Genomic DNA, 21,084 nt, shown 5'->3' with positions numbered 1-21,084 from the left:
CTGCTGATACCCTTGTGAAAGGCACCTTCTTGGTGTTCTGGACCCACCTGATGAGATGACCCTGCTACAGGCTCTGGGATTAAATGTGTGAATTCTTGCGGGTCCCTCTCACTTTGGTCTGTTCCATGTTCTAATACTGTCTTTTTTTTTTTTCCACAACCCATTTTCCTTTAACAGATCCTTTCTTGCATCACTTCTTTTATACTAATGTTCTGTTTTTCTCTTTCTCTCACCCTTTTCTCTGCTCAGTTTTCTGCTCTCTTGCTGTTTCTCCAGAGCTTCCTCCTCGCTATTTGCTGGGCCAGGCCCAACGGCCCAACACAATCACCCATGTTTGTTGGTACCGGAACCAGAGCCTATCCCTGTCTGATTACCTGTGCATGATCCAGGTAAAAATGCCTCTCAAGTTCTGCACTGGTGGGGAGGAGCCATGGGATGCCAAGGAAAATGTACTGCTCCTCGCTTCATATTTGCTTAGTGAGCCCACGTGTGCTGGCGTGAAGATGCCCCAGCCAGCCAGCAGCAGAGCTGTCGTGTTGCCTTGTTGATACAGGATTTCTGCCTGTTTATTCTTCCCAGAATGGTTCTCTGTGTAAATCTGCTATATATCCTGTCTTTTTCTCTGAGTACAAAATCCATTTGCTGTCATCCCATGCTGTAGGCTTCTTCATCCTGCTGCACAAGTGCTCAGTGATTCTGAATCCAAGGCAGCAATGTTTAACTTACCTGCAGCCTGCTTACCATGCTGAGCTTGGCTTCGCAGAGCTGTCACATGCAGCTTGTCGACAGTTGTGACCTCCTCTGTTTCCTCCTCTGCTTTATTTTCCTTCTGATGCAGTGTGCTCTACATGTCTTTTCTGCACGTAAAAGAGGGTGGCTAAAGGGGTGGACACCGTCATGGTTGTCACTATTCCCCTGACTGTAGGCTGCAAAGGAGAGTGGTTGCTGGAGGGACAAGTCAATGCAGCGTGCTGCTATGTGTTGCGCTGCACTGAGATATGGCAATAGCTTACACATGAAGGGAAACTTGCTATTAGTGGGAAGAAATCACTGGTTCGTTCATAAGAAGGTAGAGGTAATTAGTGAACTGAAGATATAAAGTCCCTCAGTCATCATGTGAAATATCTGGGAGGCCTTTTTCAAAGGGGAGCAAGTGCAGGAGCAGTTACAGGAGGCAGCCTCAAACTTTTTATCTGTGGCAGCCCTCCTTGTGAAGGACAGTGACCCGTGGTTTCATGGTAGTTTTCTTTTTGTTCTATGATAGAACCAGCTCTCCGGATATTTGCTGAGAAAGTTCAAGAACAGCAATGGCTGGCAGAAACTGTGGGTCGTCTTCACCAACTTCTGCTTGTTCTTCTACAAAACACACCAGGTGAGCAAATGGAGCTGAGGGGACCATGTCTGGGGAATCGGGGGAAGCCTGAAGGTCCTTGGCTTTCTGTGCCAGGTGCAGCTCACTCTTATTTGAAGGAGACTAAGAAGTGAAAGATGACATAGTTTGTAATGAAGCCAGTCTCTGTGAGGCCATGGGCCCTTCTTGCAGAATTTAATCAGGATTTCCAATTCTGTTAATGGTACTGACCTTCTGGCGGGGGGTGGGAATGTCTCCTCATGCAGTGGCTAATGCTGGTGAGGAAATGAGCAGCCTTTCATCAGTCTCTGTCCATTTCCTTCCCTGCTAGACTTCAGCACAGTTAAACAGGCATCAGGCGTTTTTCTGCCTGTCATGCCTTCAGCACCTGCTTGGTAATGAACCATGCTGCAGTGCAACCTGTGCCTTTTCTTAATCTCAACACAATAAACTATGTTTATTTATTCAGGCTCCTTGGCTTGAGGGCACGCTTATTTTGGGAGGGATATTGACTTTTGTGTCAGTTCTGTGCTTGGAGTTCCAGAAAGAAGGTGCAGGAGCCCAGGAGGCAGTGACTCCCACGAGGCAAGGGAGTAGAAGCAAGTAACTCTATAAAATCAGTGAAGGTAGTTGGAGGAACATTTCATTGTAAGCTTGGAAAAGATAAAGGCTGCTCCTCCTGCCATTCTCTACTAAACAAAAATACGAAGACCTTACCTGTACAGGACAAAGCGTCAGTGCATGTCGGGATAAACTGTGTGCCAGGGGATGCTTTGCACTAAGGGCTGGGCTATTGCGCTGTTCCAGGACGATTATCCCTTGGCCAGTCTCCCACTACTTGGCTACGCAGTCAGCTCGCCTGTAGAGGCAGATGGCATTCAGAAGGATTATGTCTTCAAGCTGCAGTTCAAGTCCCATGTGTATTTCTTCAGGGCTGAGAGCAAATATACCTTTGAGAGGTAATTTTCTGTTTTCTTTGTCTGTCTTGGTATATAACATGTGTTAACTCACTGGTTGGTCATCCAGAGCCTTCTCTTTCCTCCTGACCTCCTAGTCTGAGTGACCTTACAGCACATTCTCAGTAATAAAGTTCCCTTCCTCCTCCTTCCATTGATGGTTGGAGATCTTTGCTCTGCCAGAACCATCCTCCTTGAGGGGGAGAACTGGTCTCAGGTGTCTAGGGCTTCCTTGGAGCTGGGGAGTGGCATGGGTGAAAGGGCTGTGAGATGTTCAGCCCTACTAGGTCTTGGGAGTCAGAGCAGTGTATGTATCAGCCAAGTGAGACAGCAGAGTTGTGTTCCCTAATTCATTTGTCTCATGTAGTGATTTCAAGGAAAAAATGTGTAATTCACATTTGTTTTTTGTCTTGCTTTTTTCAGTGTTGCTTTGCTTTCTTACATATGAGCAAGTCTGATACATAATTTATAGTAAGAAAAACAATCCATTGACTTAGAAAAATTTCTGTCAGCCTGTCCTCTTCGGTAAACACTTCTGTACACTCAGTGTGCTCTGGAGCTCAAAGCACCACAGAGCTGTTACTGGGACAGGCAGTCATGGTCAGCAGTGTATTTACCACATGTCAAGCTATTCACTTGAAGAGTTAGCTTCCTGAAAGAATTGTAAAAGAAGGGTAGAAAACAGATCTTTTGTGAGGTTTGGTGAAAGGGGTACAGTTCATAACCAAGTAACAATATTGTGCATCTATAAGTGGGGGGGTTGACCATGTTCTTTCTTGCCAGGTGGATGGAGGTAATCAAGAGAGCCACCAGCTCTCCAACCAGGTCGAGCCTGCTGCTTCCAAGGGATGAGAAGGACAGTCACACAGACTGAAGTGGGGCAGAGCTGGATCTGCTGCGAATATCAGCCAAACCCAAAGAGGCAGGTGGAAACAGAAGCCTCTGGAGTTGATAAAGCAAAGAACCAAGAGGGTCATTTTGACCTAGTGTGGAAAGTGGGAGTGAGGGAGTTGCAGTTGGGGGATCACATCCATTCCCAGTGATATGGAGGAGGGTTAAGTCTGTTCCAGTTGAACCTACGTAGAGAGAACCTAACAACCGCAGAGCTCTGCACGCATTGTGAAGGTTTATTGTTCCGCTTGTTCCTGTACAGTAACATCCTTGCCTGCCCTGAAGGCAATGTCACCTACTTTTTACATTTTGACTGATGGTCAGCATATATGGAAGAAAAACAGCAGCTGTCAGTGGTGTGATTGGCTCACAGCTGCTGGTGCCAGGGCTTGCTGACTCCCAGAAGTTCCCTTCCCCTGATGCTCGGCATGGCTGGCTATACAGCTGCTCTCTTGCTGCTGTTAACATCAACCTGCTGGCGCAGTCATCTCAGACTAACGGGATCCACACATCTTAGGTACAGTTCATCTTGGACAGAAACTGTAGCTCTCATAGAACAACTCTGCTCTTTGGAAGCTGCCATGGCAGCCATTTTTCAGGGGAAGCAGAAGGACTGAACTTCTGCTAAGCTGTTGAGGTTTTTGTGTATTGTGGGTCAGTACAGTTAGGGTGCATGTTTTTTTTCTCTGAATTCTGCTATGGTACGTGCTGAGAGGATCAGTTGCTATTTTTTTATATCACAGCTCCAGAGTTTCTTTCTCCTGTAGCAGGCATTACTTAAGGCATGGGATGGCAAATACATTTTCCACCCTGATGTGTGGGATGTTTAAGCAATATGAGCTTCTCTGAAAATCACTGTTGCTTGTGCTTGTGTCACGCAAAGACTTCTGAAAATCCCTATTCTTACCTTTAAATTTGGGATGGGATCCATCTTCCATTTCTCATGAAGGTGTAAAATTCACTGGATTCCAAATGGAGCATTAGTGTCTGTGGACTCTATTAAAACTCTGTATTAAATACAAAATTTTTTCAATTTGTTCTGTTTTTGTAAAGATGTCACCTTTGGTTGCCTCCATGGAAGAACTGAATTAAGATAAGTGACACAAAATGCTGTTGGATGTGGCCTTGATGGGTTCTACAGACTCTGCTTTTGTATGAGACAGAAGAGTATTTGTGTACTAGAAGAAGGAACAAGGAAGTTGTGTAGTGAAACAATAAAGAAAGTGTTGCGTGTTGTGAGGATGGAGGAGTGTGGAGATCCATGTGAAAACCAGAAGTACAGAGGCCAGCATGTGCATTCTCCAAGGCTGTTTCAGGCTACGGTCTAAAACATGTGCAGGATAAGGACTGCAGGGATGGGGTTACAGAGAGATTTTCCAGACCGCTCGCTTAGCATTTGCATCCTAGAGAAGACAAGTGACTGCAGATTCAGCCTTTACCACTGTCACACTGACCCATACAAGTTAAATGTATTTAATTTATTAGTGTTGTTGGTTGATTTTTTTCTTAATTAACAGTTATAGGTGTATACATGTGGATTGACTAGATATGTTAAAACACAGTTGAATATGACTGTTGGAAGTAAATAGCATCTTGGTATAAAATTCTCTCAGCCTCTTATTCCTGAGCCCACCATCCCCATCCATGGCCATGCTCGTGGGAAGACGGACGGCATCTGCACAGAAGCGTTGCTTTTCCTCAGACCTCAGATAAGAGGTTTCACGCTGTTGATTAGTGGATCTTTGCATTCAGTGGTTTTCCTGGGTGATACTGTTCCTCTGTCATGGTCACATACCGGAGTTGCTTAGCAAGATAGTTTTCCTCTTTCACGAGAACTTTTCCATGTAATTACTGCCCTTTGCTGGTCTCTTTGTGGGAAAGCTCTACAGGAGCAAGTTTCAGAGAGGAGGAGCAGGGTTGCTGTCACCAGGTGTGGGTCTCAGCACTTAACCTCAACCTTTAGTTGCATTCACCTGCTGTAGCAGGACTTCCTAGCACCAGGATTTGAAATTATTTTTTTTAGTGTTCAGATTACTGAATAGTTTTCCAAGACTGTGATTCTTGGATCACCCAGTATCAAGCTCTGCACTGCAAGAATGATGTGGAAGAGGTGATGGAGCCACTTTATGGAGCCTGTGAGTGCCACCAAGCTGGGAGAGCAGCTCCAGGGCAGGAGGAAGGGACACCACTTGAAATTCAGCAGGGATAAATGCACAGTCTTGCATGGGGAACAAGTACTTTCTGTGATATAGGCTGGGGACTGTGCAGTTATGTCACAGGCCTGGGGCAGAGGCCCTGGGGTCCCCAAAAGCAAGCTGTTTGTTGAGCAGCAGTGCACATGCTCTGGCATGTGTGTTATGAAAGCTGACCTGGCTAATTGCCAGAAGAGGTGAGGATAGAAGAGCAGGAGAAACGTTTGTTCCTGAGCACAGTGCAAGAGAGGATACAGTATGTTTAACTAGCTGACAGAGATAACTTACTTACTCTTTTAACATCAGCTAGACTTCTTTTAAACTACCTCTGTAAGTCAAATCTCCCTAGCACCATGCATTAAAGATCAGGCTGCCCTACCTGGTGTTAGAGAAGATAGAAGGAACTGTACAAACCAGCCTCTCCCTCAGCAAGGAGCATGGAGGTTTGGCTTTTATACGCTCCTGTGCAGGCTCCAGTGGAGTGTCTTCCTCCCACCCCTTCCTGTGTTTTTCCATCTCATGTCACAGGGAACACTGCTTTAGCCTGTAACACAAAAGAAACAACTTCTGACATACAGAAAAATTATCCAAGAACATAGTGGAAGGACACATCCTAAAGGTGATAGTGCACAACTGGTAGGTACTTACATGGCCAATCCACAGACTGATTACCCATGCTCTGTTGAGCATGCTCTTCCCATCACCTCTGAGTAGCAGAGTAGTACTGTTACAACTTCTGTTACAGAAGAGATGCAGTAAGCAAGTCCTTCCTTAAGATTTTTGGGCAGGCAAGGAGTGGATGATCCTCGAGTTTCTTATCTATTTAACCTGCAGCTCAGTATTTCTTGTCTTGAAGATGTGTGTGCTATCTACAGTGGCTGAGGCATTGTCTGTGAAACAGGAACCTCTGGTGTTAGCTGACCAGAAACTGAGAAGGACAGCAGGCAGTAGAAATCCCTTCTTGGGTGGAGAATACCAAGCTCAATTGTCTCTGCATTTAAAATGCAGGAGCAGAGGCTAGAAAAGCCAAAAACTTTGTTATTTCTGGCAAAACTGCTTACCTCAGCAAGCTTAAGCTTTCAAACTGATGAGGATTTAATTGGTATATCAGTTCTTCTGTGAACTACAGTTTAGTATTTTAACTTCACCAGAGCTCTGCAGGAGTATTTTTTGTCTTTCCTGCAATCATGAGCAATTTCCTTAATAAGCACTAGGGAAGAACATAATATAGTCAATCCTTAATCATTAGTTTCTTGCCACCAGGATATATGTTAAAGGAGAGATGAACCCATGCTCTTGAGACCTCATGGCTTAATATCCATGGTCTTATTTAATTTCAAAAAGCTATAATTTCTGGTAAACTACCACTTTTCCCTGCTTCCTGGAGCACTGGCTGGTTGTCCTTCACTCAGTGTAAGAGTCCAGCTTCATTGCTGATGAAACCAAAACAAGCAAGTTTTTGCAGTAGTTCCTACGACCTGTTTAATGCAACTTAGTGGAACTGTTCTGGTGACTGCTCCCTTTATCTCCCCAGGCAGAAGTCGCTCTCATTACACCAGATAATTCATCCTCCCTCTTTTTTGGTAGCTACATCACCACTGCTTTATTTCTGCTGCAGTGTTTGGCACTGTGCATGTACACGAGGTATTCAGCATCCAGCTGCACTCATACTGCTCAGGTGCAAGTGGAGCACTGCTGGCATGGAGTGAACTTATATACTCCGTAGTGAATGTTTAGAGCATCTGACAGTTAGGTGAACATTAATTTTAAGAGCTTTTATTTTATAAGGCAGACTTTGAGTCACTCATGTAAAATACAAGCTGCACCCATCTGCATAGCTCTGAATGCTTCTTTTCTGGCTTGTCCCCAAAGTGCTGTGCTAAAACACCTCTTCCACACGCCCGCTGCAGATGAGACATCACCACTGTCATGAGCGCAAGCACATGGTGTTTTACAAAATTCCCAGAAAAGCAGAGCAAGAAGTTCATTTGTTAGTCCCTCTTTTTGACTCCAAAGAGAAAATAGCTGAGACTACTGCACAGCTTGATGACAGAACCAACTATAACCTTCACCTTTGTGTTTCTGCTTAGGGAAGGACAGTTATACACAATGCTTAAAGCGGTGTCTCCAAACTGTTAATCCTATAACTGAGATTACATGCTCACATTGTAGTTGTGGTTGGCAGGTCATCTGGTCCAGGCCCCTGCTTAAGGAAGGGTGGCTGCCCAGGACGGTGTCTGAACAACTTCTGATTATTTCCAAGGATGGAGACCACAGTATCTCTGGGCAGCCTGTGCCACTGCTCAGTGACACAACTGCCAAGGGAGAGAGAAGGCAAAGATACCTTGTTGTCAGCTTTTACAGTCTAACCTGAATCTAAATATTGCAGCTCAACAAACACTCCAGCAAAAACTGCACCAAAGCACTCTCCAGAGCACAGCTATGCTTTGCAAACAGTATGTGCTTCCCTTAACATCATTGTGTATCAGCAGAATGGATGACTGTAACATGTCTTTTACTGTATCCCTCCTTGCACAAAAAGTATGTGAACAGGTCTTTCTCACAGGTCACATGAGAGAGGAAGATGCAGAGGAAGACCAAGAAGAATACAAAGAAAAGCGTCTTAAAAGAAATACTTTTCCCCTAATAATACAAAGTTACACCAGCCTCATTTGTTCTGTTACTTTATTGAAAGTGGCAGATCCCTTTCAACATTTTTAAAACCTAAAACCATTGTTGCTTTGAATACTGGACAAAGTTTGTGGGGATTGTTTCCTTTAAAAAGTTTACTCAGTACACTGCAGTGCATCTGAGTAATAATTCAAGTTACCTTACTGACACAATTTTGCTACTGTCGTGAACAGCAACTTTAAAAGCAGCAGGAGGCTTCAGATGCCTTTCTGCTGGACTGCAGCCTCTGCCTTCCACCTCAGTAAGTTTCATGTCTATATGTTAACTAACTCCTTCTCTGAAGAAAAAAATGGGTTTGTCCTGTTCTTCATAAATGCAGGCTCCATGACTCTTACCACAGAGAAACATCACTCTACAGCAGATCTGCGGTAGATCTCCAGCAAGATCAAACAGCACCACCTCTTCTTTTCCACCAGACAAGTTCATAGTGTTTGCTGAGCCTGTATTTGGCCATCACAGAGGAAGATTAAATGATAGTCATAAGCTAAAGTGAACACTCCACACCAGAACAAGGGAGTGTATGGTCCTTTTGAGCTACTTTTAGCCCAGCATTTACAATCTGCAGGTCTGAATAAAAGTACCAAAAATCAAGCCTTATTACTAAAGAAGTGGCCTTTCTTTTTAAAAAAATGCTGAACAGCTACGGCTTTTGTTCTCAGTGGCTTTGGGGTGAGCCACATCATTCACACACAGGCATCCAGACAGAAAGATCTGGATGTCCAAGTTCTTGCTAACTTAATCTTTACGATTAGAGATCAGGCCTCTAAGCAACAAGCTATCAGAAGTTATTTTCCTAAGTATATTTCTAGACCTTTAAAGTATAGATTTAAGATCTGTGCATTTACCTGAATTAAAGATTTGCTTTATAAGCTAGTATTATATAGAAAGCAGAGCTGGTTGTGGTTAGCTCCACTGGAATACCCCTTAAGCAGCCAATATATCAGTAGATGCTTTAATTTCTGTGCTAGCAAACACCACGGCAGCTTGTCAGTTGGAACAGAGCTCTGGCTTCGGTGAGTTTAGATCCTAGACTCAAAAAGCCAGCAAGGAAAAGCTGAGAAGAGGCCTAGAGCAGCTTTTGCAAAATGTTCAGCCACACCACACTGATACCATCACTGTTAGCCACTCAATTTACACCTTTCTGCAGAGGACCCTTTTCTTGCGAAGGGCTACACAGTATCCACCTGCTTTTTGACCTGAAGCCCTATCAGTGCTTTTGGCTGTTGTGTTCCCCCTCCCGCCCCACTTTTTTAATCCTTAAGCAACATTTGTGCACACTTGGCAGGTGTCTGCTCAGCTTAGAGACTAGGACAGCCAAACCTGCAGATCTTATTTCTTCAGTTGCAGAAAGCACCAAGGAAAGGAACTCCACCAGCTCCCAACCCAAATGGAAGCACACTGCCTTCTAGTCCCTGGAGACCCAAGGCAAGTTGCTTGAATTACACGAACCAAGGCCTAATACAAAATTACATTCCACAGCCAAAAAAATTACAGTCAGCAAACCCGTCCCCCTGTGAAACAACAAGCTGGGAAAGAACAGCAGCATATTAATTAGCTCAGCTGCTGCTATACTTGAAAGCTTTTTGTTACTACTGTGTGAAAAAATGGAAGCAATTCTCCAGGAACAATTGGAGAGCTGTTCTAACTTTCCCAGAGGCCGTAATGTATGGAGAGCTTCCAAACATACCTGTACTCACACATTACTGCTCACGAACACTTCTTTAGGAAGGGCAGAAGGCTAAACCCATCAGACTTGTCTCTGAAACCTATCTTAATAGAAGAGAATCTCCCTCTTTTCCAGCAGCCACGCATTTACCAGTAACAAGCTGTGAGTCAAACCAAGCCAAAATGGATACACCCATAGGGAAACAATTAAAAACTGCATTGATTACATTGTAAAAACTATTAGACCATCTGCAAAAGGTCTGAATTGTACTTGCATTGCAAACCCCACCCTGGGTTATCATGGAAACGTGTAACATGAAGGCTCTGAAATGTCCTGGAGTCCGTAACACAAATGTACATCCAACAGCAGATGGTGATCTGTAGTAGAGATGTAGCTCTTATCAAGCTGGAAAAAATCCTTCCCCCTTGAAAGAGCAAGCAGGGAATGTAGGTGTCAGCGGGCAGAGGTCAGGTGGTTCCGACTGTGGGAAAACCTGCAAGAAAGAATAATGGGTGGAACTTTTCACTACTGTCCATTTCACGCCCTCACCTGGAAGACGGTCCAGACAAACTGTGCCAGCCACTGTGTCTATGGATGAAGAGGTAAGGCTGGATGTGACTATACCCACTCCCATTGCCATTGTCAGTTTTCTAGATAAAGAAGTTTTGAAAGAAAAAAAACAACCCAGCAATTTAACAAAAAGCCAAGGTGGCACTTCTTTCAGGTTTCTAATATTCAATTTTAGGCTAAAGGGAAATTTTTAGCACTAGCATTTCACAGTAAGAAACCAACCACAGTCTCTGAGGTTTTGTAAACCTTGAAAAACATCTGTCTTGTGCTTATGCACCATCCAGTAGCGTTACTTCTAGGCTGACAGAAGTGAATGATACTGAAACAGCTGCTCTGCAGAGTCAACCAACACACATCTGTGAGCATCTTCTGCTCAGCTAGAGGCTAAAGTTTTTGCAGGCATCCCCAGGACACTTCCTGTGACCTCTACAGATCAGCCAGAATAGAAAAGAGTGTTCTCCTTCCAGCTTTAAGTGATTATTAAGGGATCTAAACAGCCTCCATAGCATGTTTGTTTGAAAGCTTGAATGACTTCGTAACAGAAGCCCTCAAGGATGGTAATTATTTTCAGTCCTTAATTTCTAAGGCTCTTCTTTGCTTGTAGGATATTGATCCTACAGGTACTTGACCTACCAGGCACAAACTATGCCAGCCTAAACCCACCAGAAATCAATGCTTAGAAAGCCCAAGTTCAGGGGTCTTAAGACTGTAAAGCTTGGATTGTATTTACATCAGGAACCAGAACACAGAATGGATCCTCTGGTGACTTAACTTCCAGCCTGCAAACCAGTGAGGGGTCAGAGGCTAAGTTCCTTGGCTGGTGAGGAAATAGAGAGATTTAGAATAGCCTGCTGTAAAAGGGAGAAAAGTCAAATTATTGTTAAATAACGCCTGATAAACTTGTGATCAGGACCTGACACTGTTGCTTATAACACACGGATCTGACTGAAGTTGGTGCCAGCAGTGAAGGCAAGTTTGATGCACCTGCTGAGCAGCAAAGAACTTAATTCAACCAGACTATACTCCCTCACTGAATATATTATTCACTTCAGGAAAAAGATAAAGCTGGGCAAGAAGAGTGACTGGCTGCATGTGGTGCTGTAAAACATACTCCTTTGTGATGAAACAGCTACTATTCCAGGAGTGATCCCAATGACATTTTGCACAGTCCTCACTACCCGGGCAGTGGGACCAGCACGATGTCATATATAATACAAGCAAGATGAAGGTGAATATCAGCATCTTTCCATGCTCTGCAACATTCATCTACACTACAAAACCCTGTTCAGTGTGAGAAAGAACTTCTGAGGCTGGAAGAACTGCTTCCATTAAATAAAAAGCAGTTACAAGAAGTGACTTAGCGACTATTAAGTCGGCTGTCATCAGTACTCAGTTTTTGCATGTCTTGAATACTCAGCACTAACCTTCACCATAGCTATGGAGTATGACAACAGTTCAGCTCACTGCCAGCTCCACCCCAGCTTATACTCTATAGAACACTCACCTTTGTACCCGCTCCACCATGTGTGCTATCAGTTTGTCAGAGATTCCTGGGCAGGACTCCTCAGCCAAGCTAAAGGCATTCTCCAGCTCCTCCATAGCTCCCACATTGCCTCCAGTCTGCTTGTGCTTATCTTTAAGCTAAAACAATGAAGCAGAAACAGTTCATTAGTTCCATATCTCATTGCAGAAATAAGCAGTGCAATCAGACAGTGCAGGACAGACATTAAGTCCTTTTCCCTTTTAGTATGACTCCACAAGGGTGCAACAGAGCACCCACATTGTTAAAAAAAAAGAAAAAGGTCTCTTTCTGTGGGTCAGGAAGATGGCTGTATAATGTCCGGAGTTCATGCATTCCTCTAAGTACTAACAGCAATAGAAGTCCTCAACAAACATGTCCTGATGTACTCTTAAATGAACTGAACGATATCAGAAATGGATCAACAGCCCTGAAAATCTGTAAGTAGTAACAGGTCAAAGAACTCCAGCTATATCTGAACCAGTGCTGCCAACTTTGCTGCTAATGACAGCTTAGCACCCAGATGCAAAAAATGGCTTGCAGACAGGTAGGGTAGAAAATATAACACCAGGAGTTAGTCACCACTTCTGTTAATAACCACAAAAGTGTTTGAGCTGCTACTAGTGACCAGGGGGCAGAGGCAGACTACTGCTACAATAGATTCTGAACCACTTGTCCTCCAACACCCCTCTCCAAGAGAGAGCTTTCCCCAGGCAGATAAGGGAACAAAGCCCAGGCACCAAGAACTCTACGTACAGCATCTGACCTAGATGAAAAGCCTCAGTTCACACCTGTCATGGTTAGCGCACTCCAACTAGGCCTCACCAACCACAAGTCTACTTGTACATGGTTTCAGTTAATTTGAAGTAGCCAAATCTCTGTCATTAAGGAACTTCTGACAGGTCACTGATGCTGAGCCTGAAGGACTCGTCACTGGAAAACCCAGTCACATCCTCCTTCACACAAGCAGCACATGCAGCAGCCCCTTCCTTAGGGCACATCATGACACAACAAACTGAACAAAAATCAAAACCTTTTGTTGAATGAAGAGTATCTGCCATAACCACTGTCCAGTTCAGTTAAGCTCCCATTAGGCTACGCTGATTAAAGGGCTCTACATAAGCCTCACAGTTCTCTGCCTGCAATTCTAGAATCAGCCTTTCTTCTTGTTGGAGCTCACCTTTTCTCCATGCTCCAGAAAGCAGGTCAGTGTGAATGCTAATGCCCAGCTGCTGCTGGCCCTGTGCTCCAAGTTCCCCACTGGAAACAATGACAAAGAGAGTCTGCAACTTCAATGGGGTAATTGCTCAATAACACGCTAACACTCCCATTCGGCTGTGGGAGCAACTCGCACACACCTCTGCTCATTCAGAAGTGGCAGGGGGCATGAAGGGCAACACAATAACACATCAAGGACACAGACTTCTTAGGCCAAAAATAGTTGTAATGCTAAAGCCAAGGATTTGATTTGACATCTTCCTGATCAAAGACTGACCACCTCAGAGCAAAACGAGACACAGGGTTTGTCCTGCAGGCAAACTGCCAGTTTATCATCAAGCCTGTGATGTCAAGCCACTGACCCTTAGTTTGCTCAGCAGCCTGTGATGTGAGCAGTTATCCTGCCACTTTCCACTGCAGAAGAGCTTTCTGGAGGTTAGCAGGGAGTTAGAGAACTGTTCTGTGTAAAGTATTACAGGTTAGCTTTTACTCACTGCTCGGCCTGCCAGGCCCAAATACCTTAGCCTTCCTCCCTGGCCCAGAAAGGAAGGCTTCCAGATTTGCAGTTGTCCATGTCTGCATTAATGGCCCACCACGCGTCATTTTCAGTATTAATACCCAATAATACATATGCAGGGAAGGCACATAAAAGATTATGAACAGCATGATCTCTTTCCATAAAAGGGCTATTTAAAACCTAGCAGGTCTAAGAGGCAATAATACAATGGTGAGAAGGAGAAAGTCTGTTGGTAGGAAACTATAATTGAAAAGAATAATATGTGCAACCAGCAGCAAAGCAGATTTCCTAGATGGACACTTGGAGGAAAGTTTTATTCTGACCCTCTGCTACTGCACAGAAGCCAGGTTATTTCAGAGGGTGCCCAGAACCTTTCCTGCACCTGATTTCACTGACTGGGATCAGCAGAGCTGGCAAGGAAGACTAATCAAAGGACCTGGGTCAAGGGAGTCAAACTAGCAGAAATTAAAGGTCCAAGAAGCCACTTCCTGCCTGGAACTGGTGCAGCAAAGTTGGTAAGGGGAAGCACGAAGATGCACTCACTGGTTTGCAGAACTCACAGGTCTGAGCAGCCCCTCCCCTAGATGGCTCCTAAACAGAAAGGACTGAGAACCAGATGTCAGTGATTACACTGCACAAACAAATGGCCTGCACCAGAAACCATCACTATTTTTATCTGTTTTTATCTCATAGGTCTAAGCCTACAAGACCCAGACCATCTGCCTCATCCTCTAACCTCTGGAAGTCAAGCCCAACGGAGTACAGAAGAGGCCAGATAGCTAAACTCCCAGTTTCCAAAGTGGTGCTGTTTCAAGAGCCTGCTTTTCAGAATGACATCTGCTTCCTGCCCTGCAGCAAGCCCTTTTTCCACATAGCACTAGACCTGAGAAAAACTCCTGGTTTGAGAACACCAGGACAAAAGTTCTCTGGGGCTCCTGGGGCAGGGGGCAGTCACAGCAGGGAAGAGGGGCAGCTGTGCCTATGGGGAGGAGAGGATGGATCCTCTCAGTGGATGGACCAATCACAGTGTTCCTTCCCACAGGCACCCAGTATGTAACAGCCCCCAAGAAGAGCCCTCAGGCTTTTGTGTCTGTTGTGCTGGAAAGATTGTAACTGTCTGCCATCTCTCCCTGTGCTGCTGGTGTTCCTGCCTCCTGTTGTCACGCTGAAGAGGAGCACTGCTTGATAAGACAAGTTGTCTTCCCCCCCGCCCCCATCCTGGGTAGGAGCAGCACAGCTTCTTTTCTGGGTTTTTTTAACTATTATCAGGGCTCTGTGCTTGGGTGCTCCCACCTGCTGCCAAAACCAGTCTGGGGCTATTTTATTCTGCTTGGGACCTTGTCAGTTGGAAGCTGTGGGTCATGTATTAACATATTCTCTTGTATCTTTGACCATATTTGCATACTTTTATATATTTGTATGTAGTTTGACATCTTCTTTGTTATTGTTAGTATTAGTATTGTAAGTATATTTTTTTTCAACCTCCAAGCTTCTCTCCCTGGTTTTCCTGTCACCCTCCCTTGGGACAGTGGTGGTGGGATCACAGAGAGCATCTGTCAAAGTTTAGTGGCTGGCCCAGCCTTAAACTTTGACAACCTGAGAAAAGAGATTTAAGTTCAGTGACTATCCCTGAAAAAGCACAGCTCTCTGATGGGCTGCTCCTGGAACAGCATCAGGATCCAGAAGATTCAGACACCAGGACTAGAGAGAAGGTCTCTGTGACCTAGCACACCAAGAAAAGACATCTGACTTGCAACGTCTAGATAAGCAATTTCTGCCAAAGCAAAACCTCTTTTCCTACACTCCTGATGGAAACAGCAGCTGAAGCCCATAGCCAGAAACCCATTTATGATTATTGTCCTCCTCCTTTAAAATGTCACTCAACTGAAATGACAATTCAACCTTCTGCTGATACAAAGACTATCCCGCCAGTAACGGTAGCTTTTACTGCAACACCACATCCTTACTCAGAACAAAAGGCAGGGAAAAAGAGGGTTTACCAAACGCATTTTCTCTGTTTACCTTCCACAGGCCATATGGTAGGTAACTCCCTGACATCAGCATCCTAGCTTCAGTCTCCTAGCAAGCATGTATAAACCAAGAAGATGGCCTAGTAATTGGCAAAGCCAACTCCTGCTCTAATCCACCCACACTTCCCTCAGTGACCCTGCTGTAGACAGCAGCACACAGCACGAGGGCAGGGAACACGCACAGCGATAGGCAAGGTGAAATACTTTCCTGCCCTAAAAGGCAGTGCACTTGAGCCATGGAGGCCAGGGACATCAGAGTCCAGATCTTAGGCATTAGCAAGCCTAAGACGCAGATAAGGAACAGGTACTCCTCTGCATTATCATCACCAGAAGACAACACAGTAGAGCTATGCTTCTAGGAACACAAGCATATTAGAGTAGACACTGCAGAGACATATTTACTTTCATAACATACAATATATACCTCTGAACAGAGGCACAAATGCTTCATAGTCCCTTAACCCTATTAGGTACCTCATTGCATGTCCCTTCTCCAAATCCTTCCCATTTACTTATCCATGTCAGGCATTTCTTCATCTCCAACCACCACAGACAGCAAGAGGGTTCTACTCACCTCCCCAAAAACTGGGTGAACAAGTGTGGACAGACATTGTGATCGTGGCTGCCTCTTGATGGGCTCAGTAGGCTAGAAAGCAACATGAAAAGAAGTTACAAGCACAGGCAAAAGCTCCAAGGGCACACAAACTACTAAGTCTTTGGTAAATACACAGCACTTCGATGGCAGTCCCCTCACCACGTCTCACAAAAGCCACAGACTGCAGTAGCCATGTGACACGGAAGAGGCAGCTCTGGGGCACTAGCCCTTGGTAACAGACTGAAGTAAACTTCAGACAGAACATAAGTGACTGCTAACTTCCCTAAGATGCTCAAAAGCTTGTGTTAATTCAGTCCACCTCCAAAAGAACAGAAAGCAAACAGACCTTCTGGGAACCATGAAGAGCCATTCCTTTGTGCAGCTTGCTCAAGGAGTTGGGGCGAATAGTTGGTGGGAACGTCCAGATTGGAGCCTGGTCTCCATCCTCTGTGTCTCCATCACTGCAAATGAAAAGAGGGAGGTCAAGACAAAGCCTCAGCTCCATACATGAGGTGTTTTAACCATGCATCCCCACAGTCACAAGCTCTCCTCGATGGTTGTCATCCAGGTGTTTCCCTATTACAGAGAAAATTCTAAAGACAAACTGCTTCAGTCTCTACAGCCCAATTACAGCACCACAGAGCTGTACTACATCATGTTCTCAAATCACCACAACAACCTTTCTGCTCTAGTCAGCCTGACAACAGTTTCAAGTGCCAGTTAAAGAACTGCAAGACAATGCAAGTTCACAATTTGAGGGGTCAAGCTTAGATGTTGCAAGTCACTGATCACTTGAGTTGCTGCCACTACTGGTGAAGAGAAGCTCTGTAACACGGGGCAACAAGGGGCTCCTCACCCAAGGCTCATAAGCTTCATTATCCTCCACGTAAGTAGCAAAGCGCTCTACCCACAAATGCACACATACAGCTGTTGCCACAGTTACTAAAGCTTGTGGCTCCCGTATTTCACTGAATATGCATAAAATATAGGCGACAAAAGCCTTGTTTTGCTAGTTATGCATAGACTAGGTGTTTCTTGTTAGTACTTCTGATTCCTTACAGTCAGCAAAAAGGGTCCACAGGTTTAGACTAGAATAAGCTACCAGGTCCTACTGAACAAGAGGAAACAGCCTGTTCCTTCAGGCAGCAGTCTCCTCCTCCCCCACACAGATGCTCACAGGTCTCCCTGAGCTACCGTAAGATCTCCAACCCAGGTCAGGAAAAGGATCTGAGCTGTTTGCAGCAGGCTACCCAGGTGCACGCAGGGTATAGCAGGGGCACACCTCCATGCAGAACATGTACATACATATCAGAATCGCCAGAACTGGAATCTTCTCCATGGCCCTCTGACTTCCAGCGCTTGAATCGATCTATCAGCTCCATTAGGAATGAGGTTTTCTTGGTGTAACGAGTGATGAACTTGTGCTTTAGCAACTCTTTAGCTGTCGGCCTCTAGAGCAAATAAGGAAAGCATGGTACATCTAACCATCTCTGTACACTAAATATGCAAGTGCACTGACTTGAATTCTTGCCAGCCTTTCCTGTTCATTCTGCAAGCTCAGTACTTCTTTCTCTCCAGAAGCCTTGCACCAAATTTTTTTTTAAATCTTTGATCTCTGCAATACTCTACCAAAATTTACAGATGGTGTGCAATACTCACAAATCTAGGATCCTTATTGAGACAGGCTTCCACAAACTCCTTGAAAGGCTTGCTGTGGTGACCCTCAAGTGTTGGAGGGTTATTTTTGGGGATCAGGAAGAGAACCCTCATAGGATGCAAGTCAGAATTTGGAGGCTCTCCCTTTGCTAGTTCAATGGCTGTAATTCCAAGAGACCAAATGTCTGCCTGAAGGAAGAACAAGAAGAGTGATAGAAGAGGACAGAGCAATTCTGCAACATGGAAGCACACAACTTTAGCACAGTGTCATGGGTATGAGTCTGGTGGGGTTTCTTTCGGTAGTGGGGGGAGGGCTGTGCAGGATGATTCTTGAGAAACTTCCAGAGCCTCCCCCAGCCCCAGGTAAAAAAAGTTGGGCCTGCCTCTGGGCAAGGCCAGGCCAATCAGCACCTCCGCAATCAATGTATTTAACAGGGGAACCTACTGCGCCACTTCCTCTTTTTTTGTCTCCCTTGTTTTCTCTTTCTGTCTCCATCTTTTGTGTTGGGAAGTTTTTCTGTTGGAGGAGGGGGAGGTGAGAGAAAAGCGAAGGAACTGGTTGGTGAGGAAAGGAGGGGAGAAAGGCACCAGAGCAGCGCATTTCTCCAGAGCCCCATGGCGAGTGAGATGGCAGGAAGATGACTGCCTGTAAGCTGAAGGGACTGACAGTGGCTAGAAGATCCGGGACGTGGCAGTACATGGAGAACCCCATGCCAGAGGGAAGAGAGACCGCACAAGAGCGGAGAAGGCAAATGCAGGGTCCTGCACCTGGGGAGCAGCAACCCCATACACCAATATAGGTTAGGGGTAGACGTTCCAGAAAGCAGCCCTACAGAAAAGGATCTTGGAATCCTAGTAGACAGTAAGTTAACTATGAGCCAGCAATGTGCCCTCATTGCCAAGAAGGCCAATGGTATATTTGGGTGCATTAAGAAGAACATTGTCAAGGGAAGTGATCCTTTCCCCTCTATTCTGCCCTGGTGAGGCCACAACTAGAATACTATGTCCAGTTCTGGGCTCCCCAGTTCAAGAAAGACAGGGAACTACTGGAGAGAGTCCAGCAGAGGGCAACAAAGATGATTGGGAGACTGGAGCATCTCTTCTGAGGAAAGGTTGAGAGCTGGGAATATTTAGCCTGGAGAAGAGAAGGCTGAGAGGAGACCTTATCTATGTCTATAAATATCTAAGGGTGGGTGCAGGGAGGATGCCCAATAATAGGACAAGAGACAACGGGCAAAAGTGGGAACACAGGAAGTTTCATTTAAAGTTTCATTTTCTTTACTGTGAGGGTGAGAGAGCACTGGCACAGGCTGCCCAAAGAGGTCGTGGAGTCCCCCTCTCTGGAGATTTTCAAAACCCACCTGGATGCAATCCTGTGTGATGTGCTCTAGGCAGTCCTGCTTTAGCAGGGAAGTTGGACTAGACGGTCTCTAGAGGTCCCTTCCAACTCCCAACAATTCCGTGATGTGCTCGAAGCAACCCACAACCCCAAGGCCAGTTCCACACTGGCGGGACAAACTCACATGCAGGGAGAGGGTTGCCTCCCATGAGATGGACACCACGTGGCAGCAGGGGAAGACTGCGAGGAGTTCTCTTTCCCAAGAAGGAAGGATCACCATGGACATTGAATAATGGCCAGACGGACTGCACCCCCCACTCCCTGCCCCTTCACTTTGACGGGGTGGGAGGAGGTAGCTGGGAAGAAAGGGGGGTAGGGGATGGAGGGACGGAGTGTATTTAAAGAGTTGTATTTATTTACATATTCCTCTCACTATCCTACTCTGATTTAGTCATTGAATGGTGGTGGTAAATTAAATGTATGTGTTCCCCCCAAGTCTGCTCTGATTTTTGCCCATGTATAAGTGGTGAAATGAACGCTCCCTGTCCTAATCTCAATCCTCGAGCCTTTTAGCTGAATTTTCTCCCTCCTCATGCCTGTAGGGACAGGGGTGGGGAGAGGAGTGAGTGAGTGGCCGCACGGTCCTTTGTTGTCAGCCCAGGCAGCCAGCTCAAATCACAACACACAGGACTGATCAGATAAAATAAGATAGGGTGTTTCATGTTCGGTAGACAAACTTCTCCAACAGATCCTGAACCATAACAGGAAAGCACCATTCCTGCAATAAGCAACACTTACAATCCCTCTATTAACCTTAGTACCATCTCATAAACAGTAGCAGAAAGTAGCAATCCTCCTGTTTCCAGCTCACCTTGAAGTCATAAGCAGACTGTTTGATGACCTCAGGTGCCATCCAGAATGGAGTCCCAACAAAGGTGTTCCTCTTGATTTGCGTGTCTGTCAACTGTCCAGCCACTCCAAAATCAGCCAGTTTCACATCTCCTTGTTCCGAAAGTAACACGTTGGCAGCTGTTCACACAAAAAGAACCATTAATCATCTCCAGCCCACACAGAACTGAATACTGAGAATGGACCTTCTGTGACATCCTCCTTTGCCCCAGTGAAAACCCTCAGCTCAGACTTTCAGCTTCAGGCTCATTCTCATGCTCTTACATCTGCTGGGTACCATGGAACAAGATCATACACTTGTCTGGATCAGCTTAAATAGCAGGTTCTTCAAAAAAGCTCACAAGTCCTGGCCTTGGACTGTTTCCCACTCACTCAGTTTAAGACAGTGACAGTGGTCAGACTTTAGGACAGTTTGTTTTCTTTTTGTAGGACTTTTCATTCTGAGAGAAACCCCACCTACAAACTTTCTGCATTTTGCTGACAGCCAACAGTGCTGCACAGCCTGCTGTGCTAGAAATGTGTAGTCTCACATACGTAACAATGTTTTCTTCATATCTCTCTGCATGAGGTTTCTCTGCTTGTTCACATCCCCCCTGCAGAAGGTCAGAGTGGTTAGCATCCAACACTGGCCACATCTCCACAGCACTGTCCTCCCATCCTCCTGCCGTCCTTTGATACTTTGTGCTTGGTGTGAGACTGCTCTTGGGGAGGCAGATGCCAGGTCTCTCTGCACTGTATACAGCTGATGACTATAAAAATCAGTAAGAGGATGAGCTGACACAAACTGCTCTAATTTTCTTGGGCTATGAAACCTGCATAAGGACAGCTCACCTACACAGTATCATAGAATCATAGAATAGGAGACCTAGAAGATCATTGAGTCCAGTCCTTGTCCCCAGCCCTATCAACCTACTAAACGACTCTCCCCAACGCAACATCCACCCGTCTCTTAAACACCTCCAGGGACGGTGACTCAACCACCTC

At 45.4% G+C, this 21,084-nt stretch overlaps 2 protein-coding genes across 2 annotated transcripts in view; one reads left to right on the top strand and one right to left on the bottom strand.

Moving 5' to 3' along the window:
• FARP2 (FERM, RhoGEF and pleckstrin domain protein 2) overlaps window positions 1-3,181 on the top strand; it is a gene marked incomplete at its 5' end in the record, with an annotated part of 60,693 nt that extends 57,512 nt beyond the window's left edge. The window contains 3 exons of the mRNA XM_009869668.1: window positions 1,265-1,372; window positions 2,159-2,310; window positions 3,091-3,181. Coding sequence (XP_009867970.1) covers window positions 1,265-1,372; window positions 2,159-2,310; window positions 3,091-3,181 — 351 coding nt within the window. The remainder of the gene's footprint in view (window positions 1-1,264; window positions 1,373-2,158; window positions 2,311-3,090) is intronic.
• A 6,700-nt stretch (window positions 3,182-9,881) lies between these two features.
• On the bottom strand, window positions 9,882-20,220 carry STK25 (serine/threonine kinase 25; the record flags this gene model as incomplete). Its single annotated transcript, XM_009869667.1, has 7 exons — window positions 9,882-10,240; window positions 11,822-11,958; window positions 16,176-16,247; window positions 16,543-16,657; window positions 17,502-17,647; window positions 17,856-18,041; window positions 20,063-20,220. Coding segments are annotated over 7 exons (854 nt in total), but the record flags the coding sequence as incomplete, so codon positions are not given.
• Window positions 20,221-21,084: the final 864 nt, after the last annotated feature.

This window comes from Apaloderma vittatum, unplaced genomic scaffold (genome assembly GCF_000703405.1).
Source record: "Apaloderma vittatum isolate BGI_N311 unplaced genomic scaffold, ASM70340v1 scaffold20035, whole genome shotgun sequence".
In the NCBI taxonomy this organism is placed as follows: domain Eukaryota; kingdom Metazoa; phylum Chordata; class Aves; order Trogoniformes; family Trogonidae; genus Apaloderma; species Apaloderma vittatum.
The sequence above is the reverse complement of the archived record's forward strand: the minus strand, read 5'-3'. Positions and strand labels throughout refer to the sequence as shown.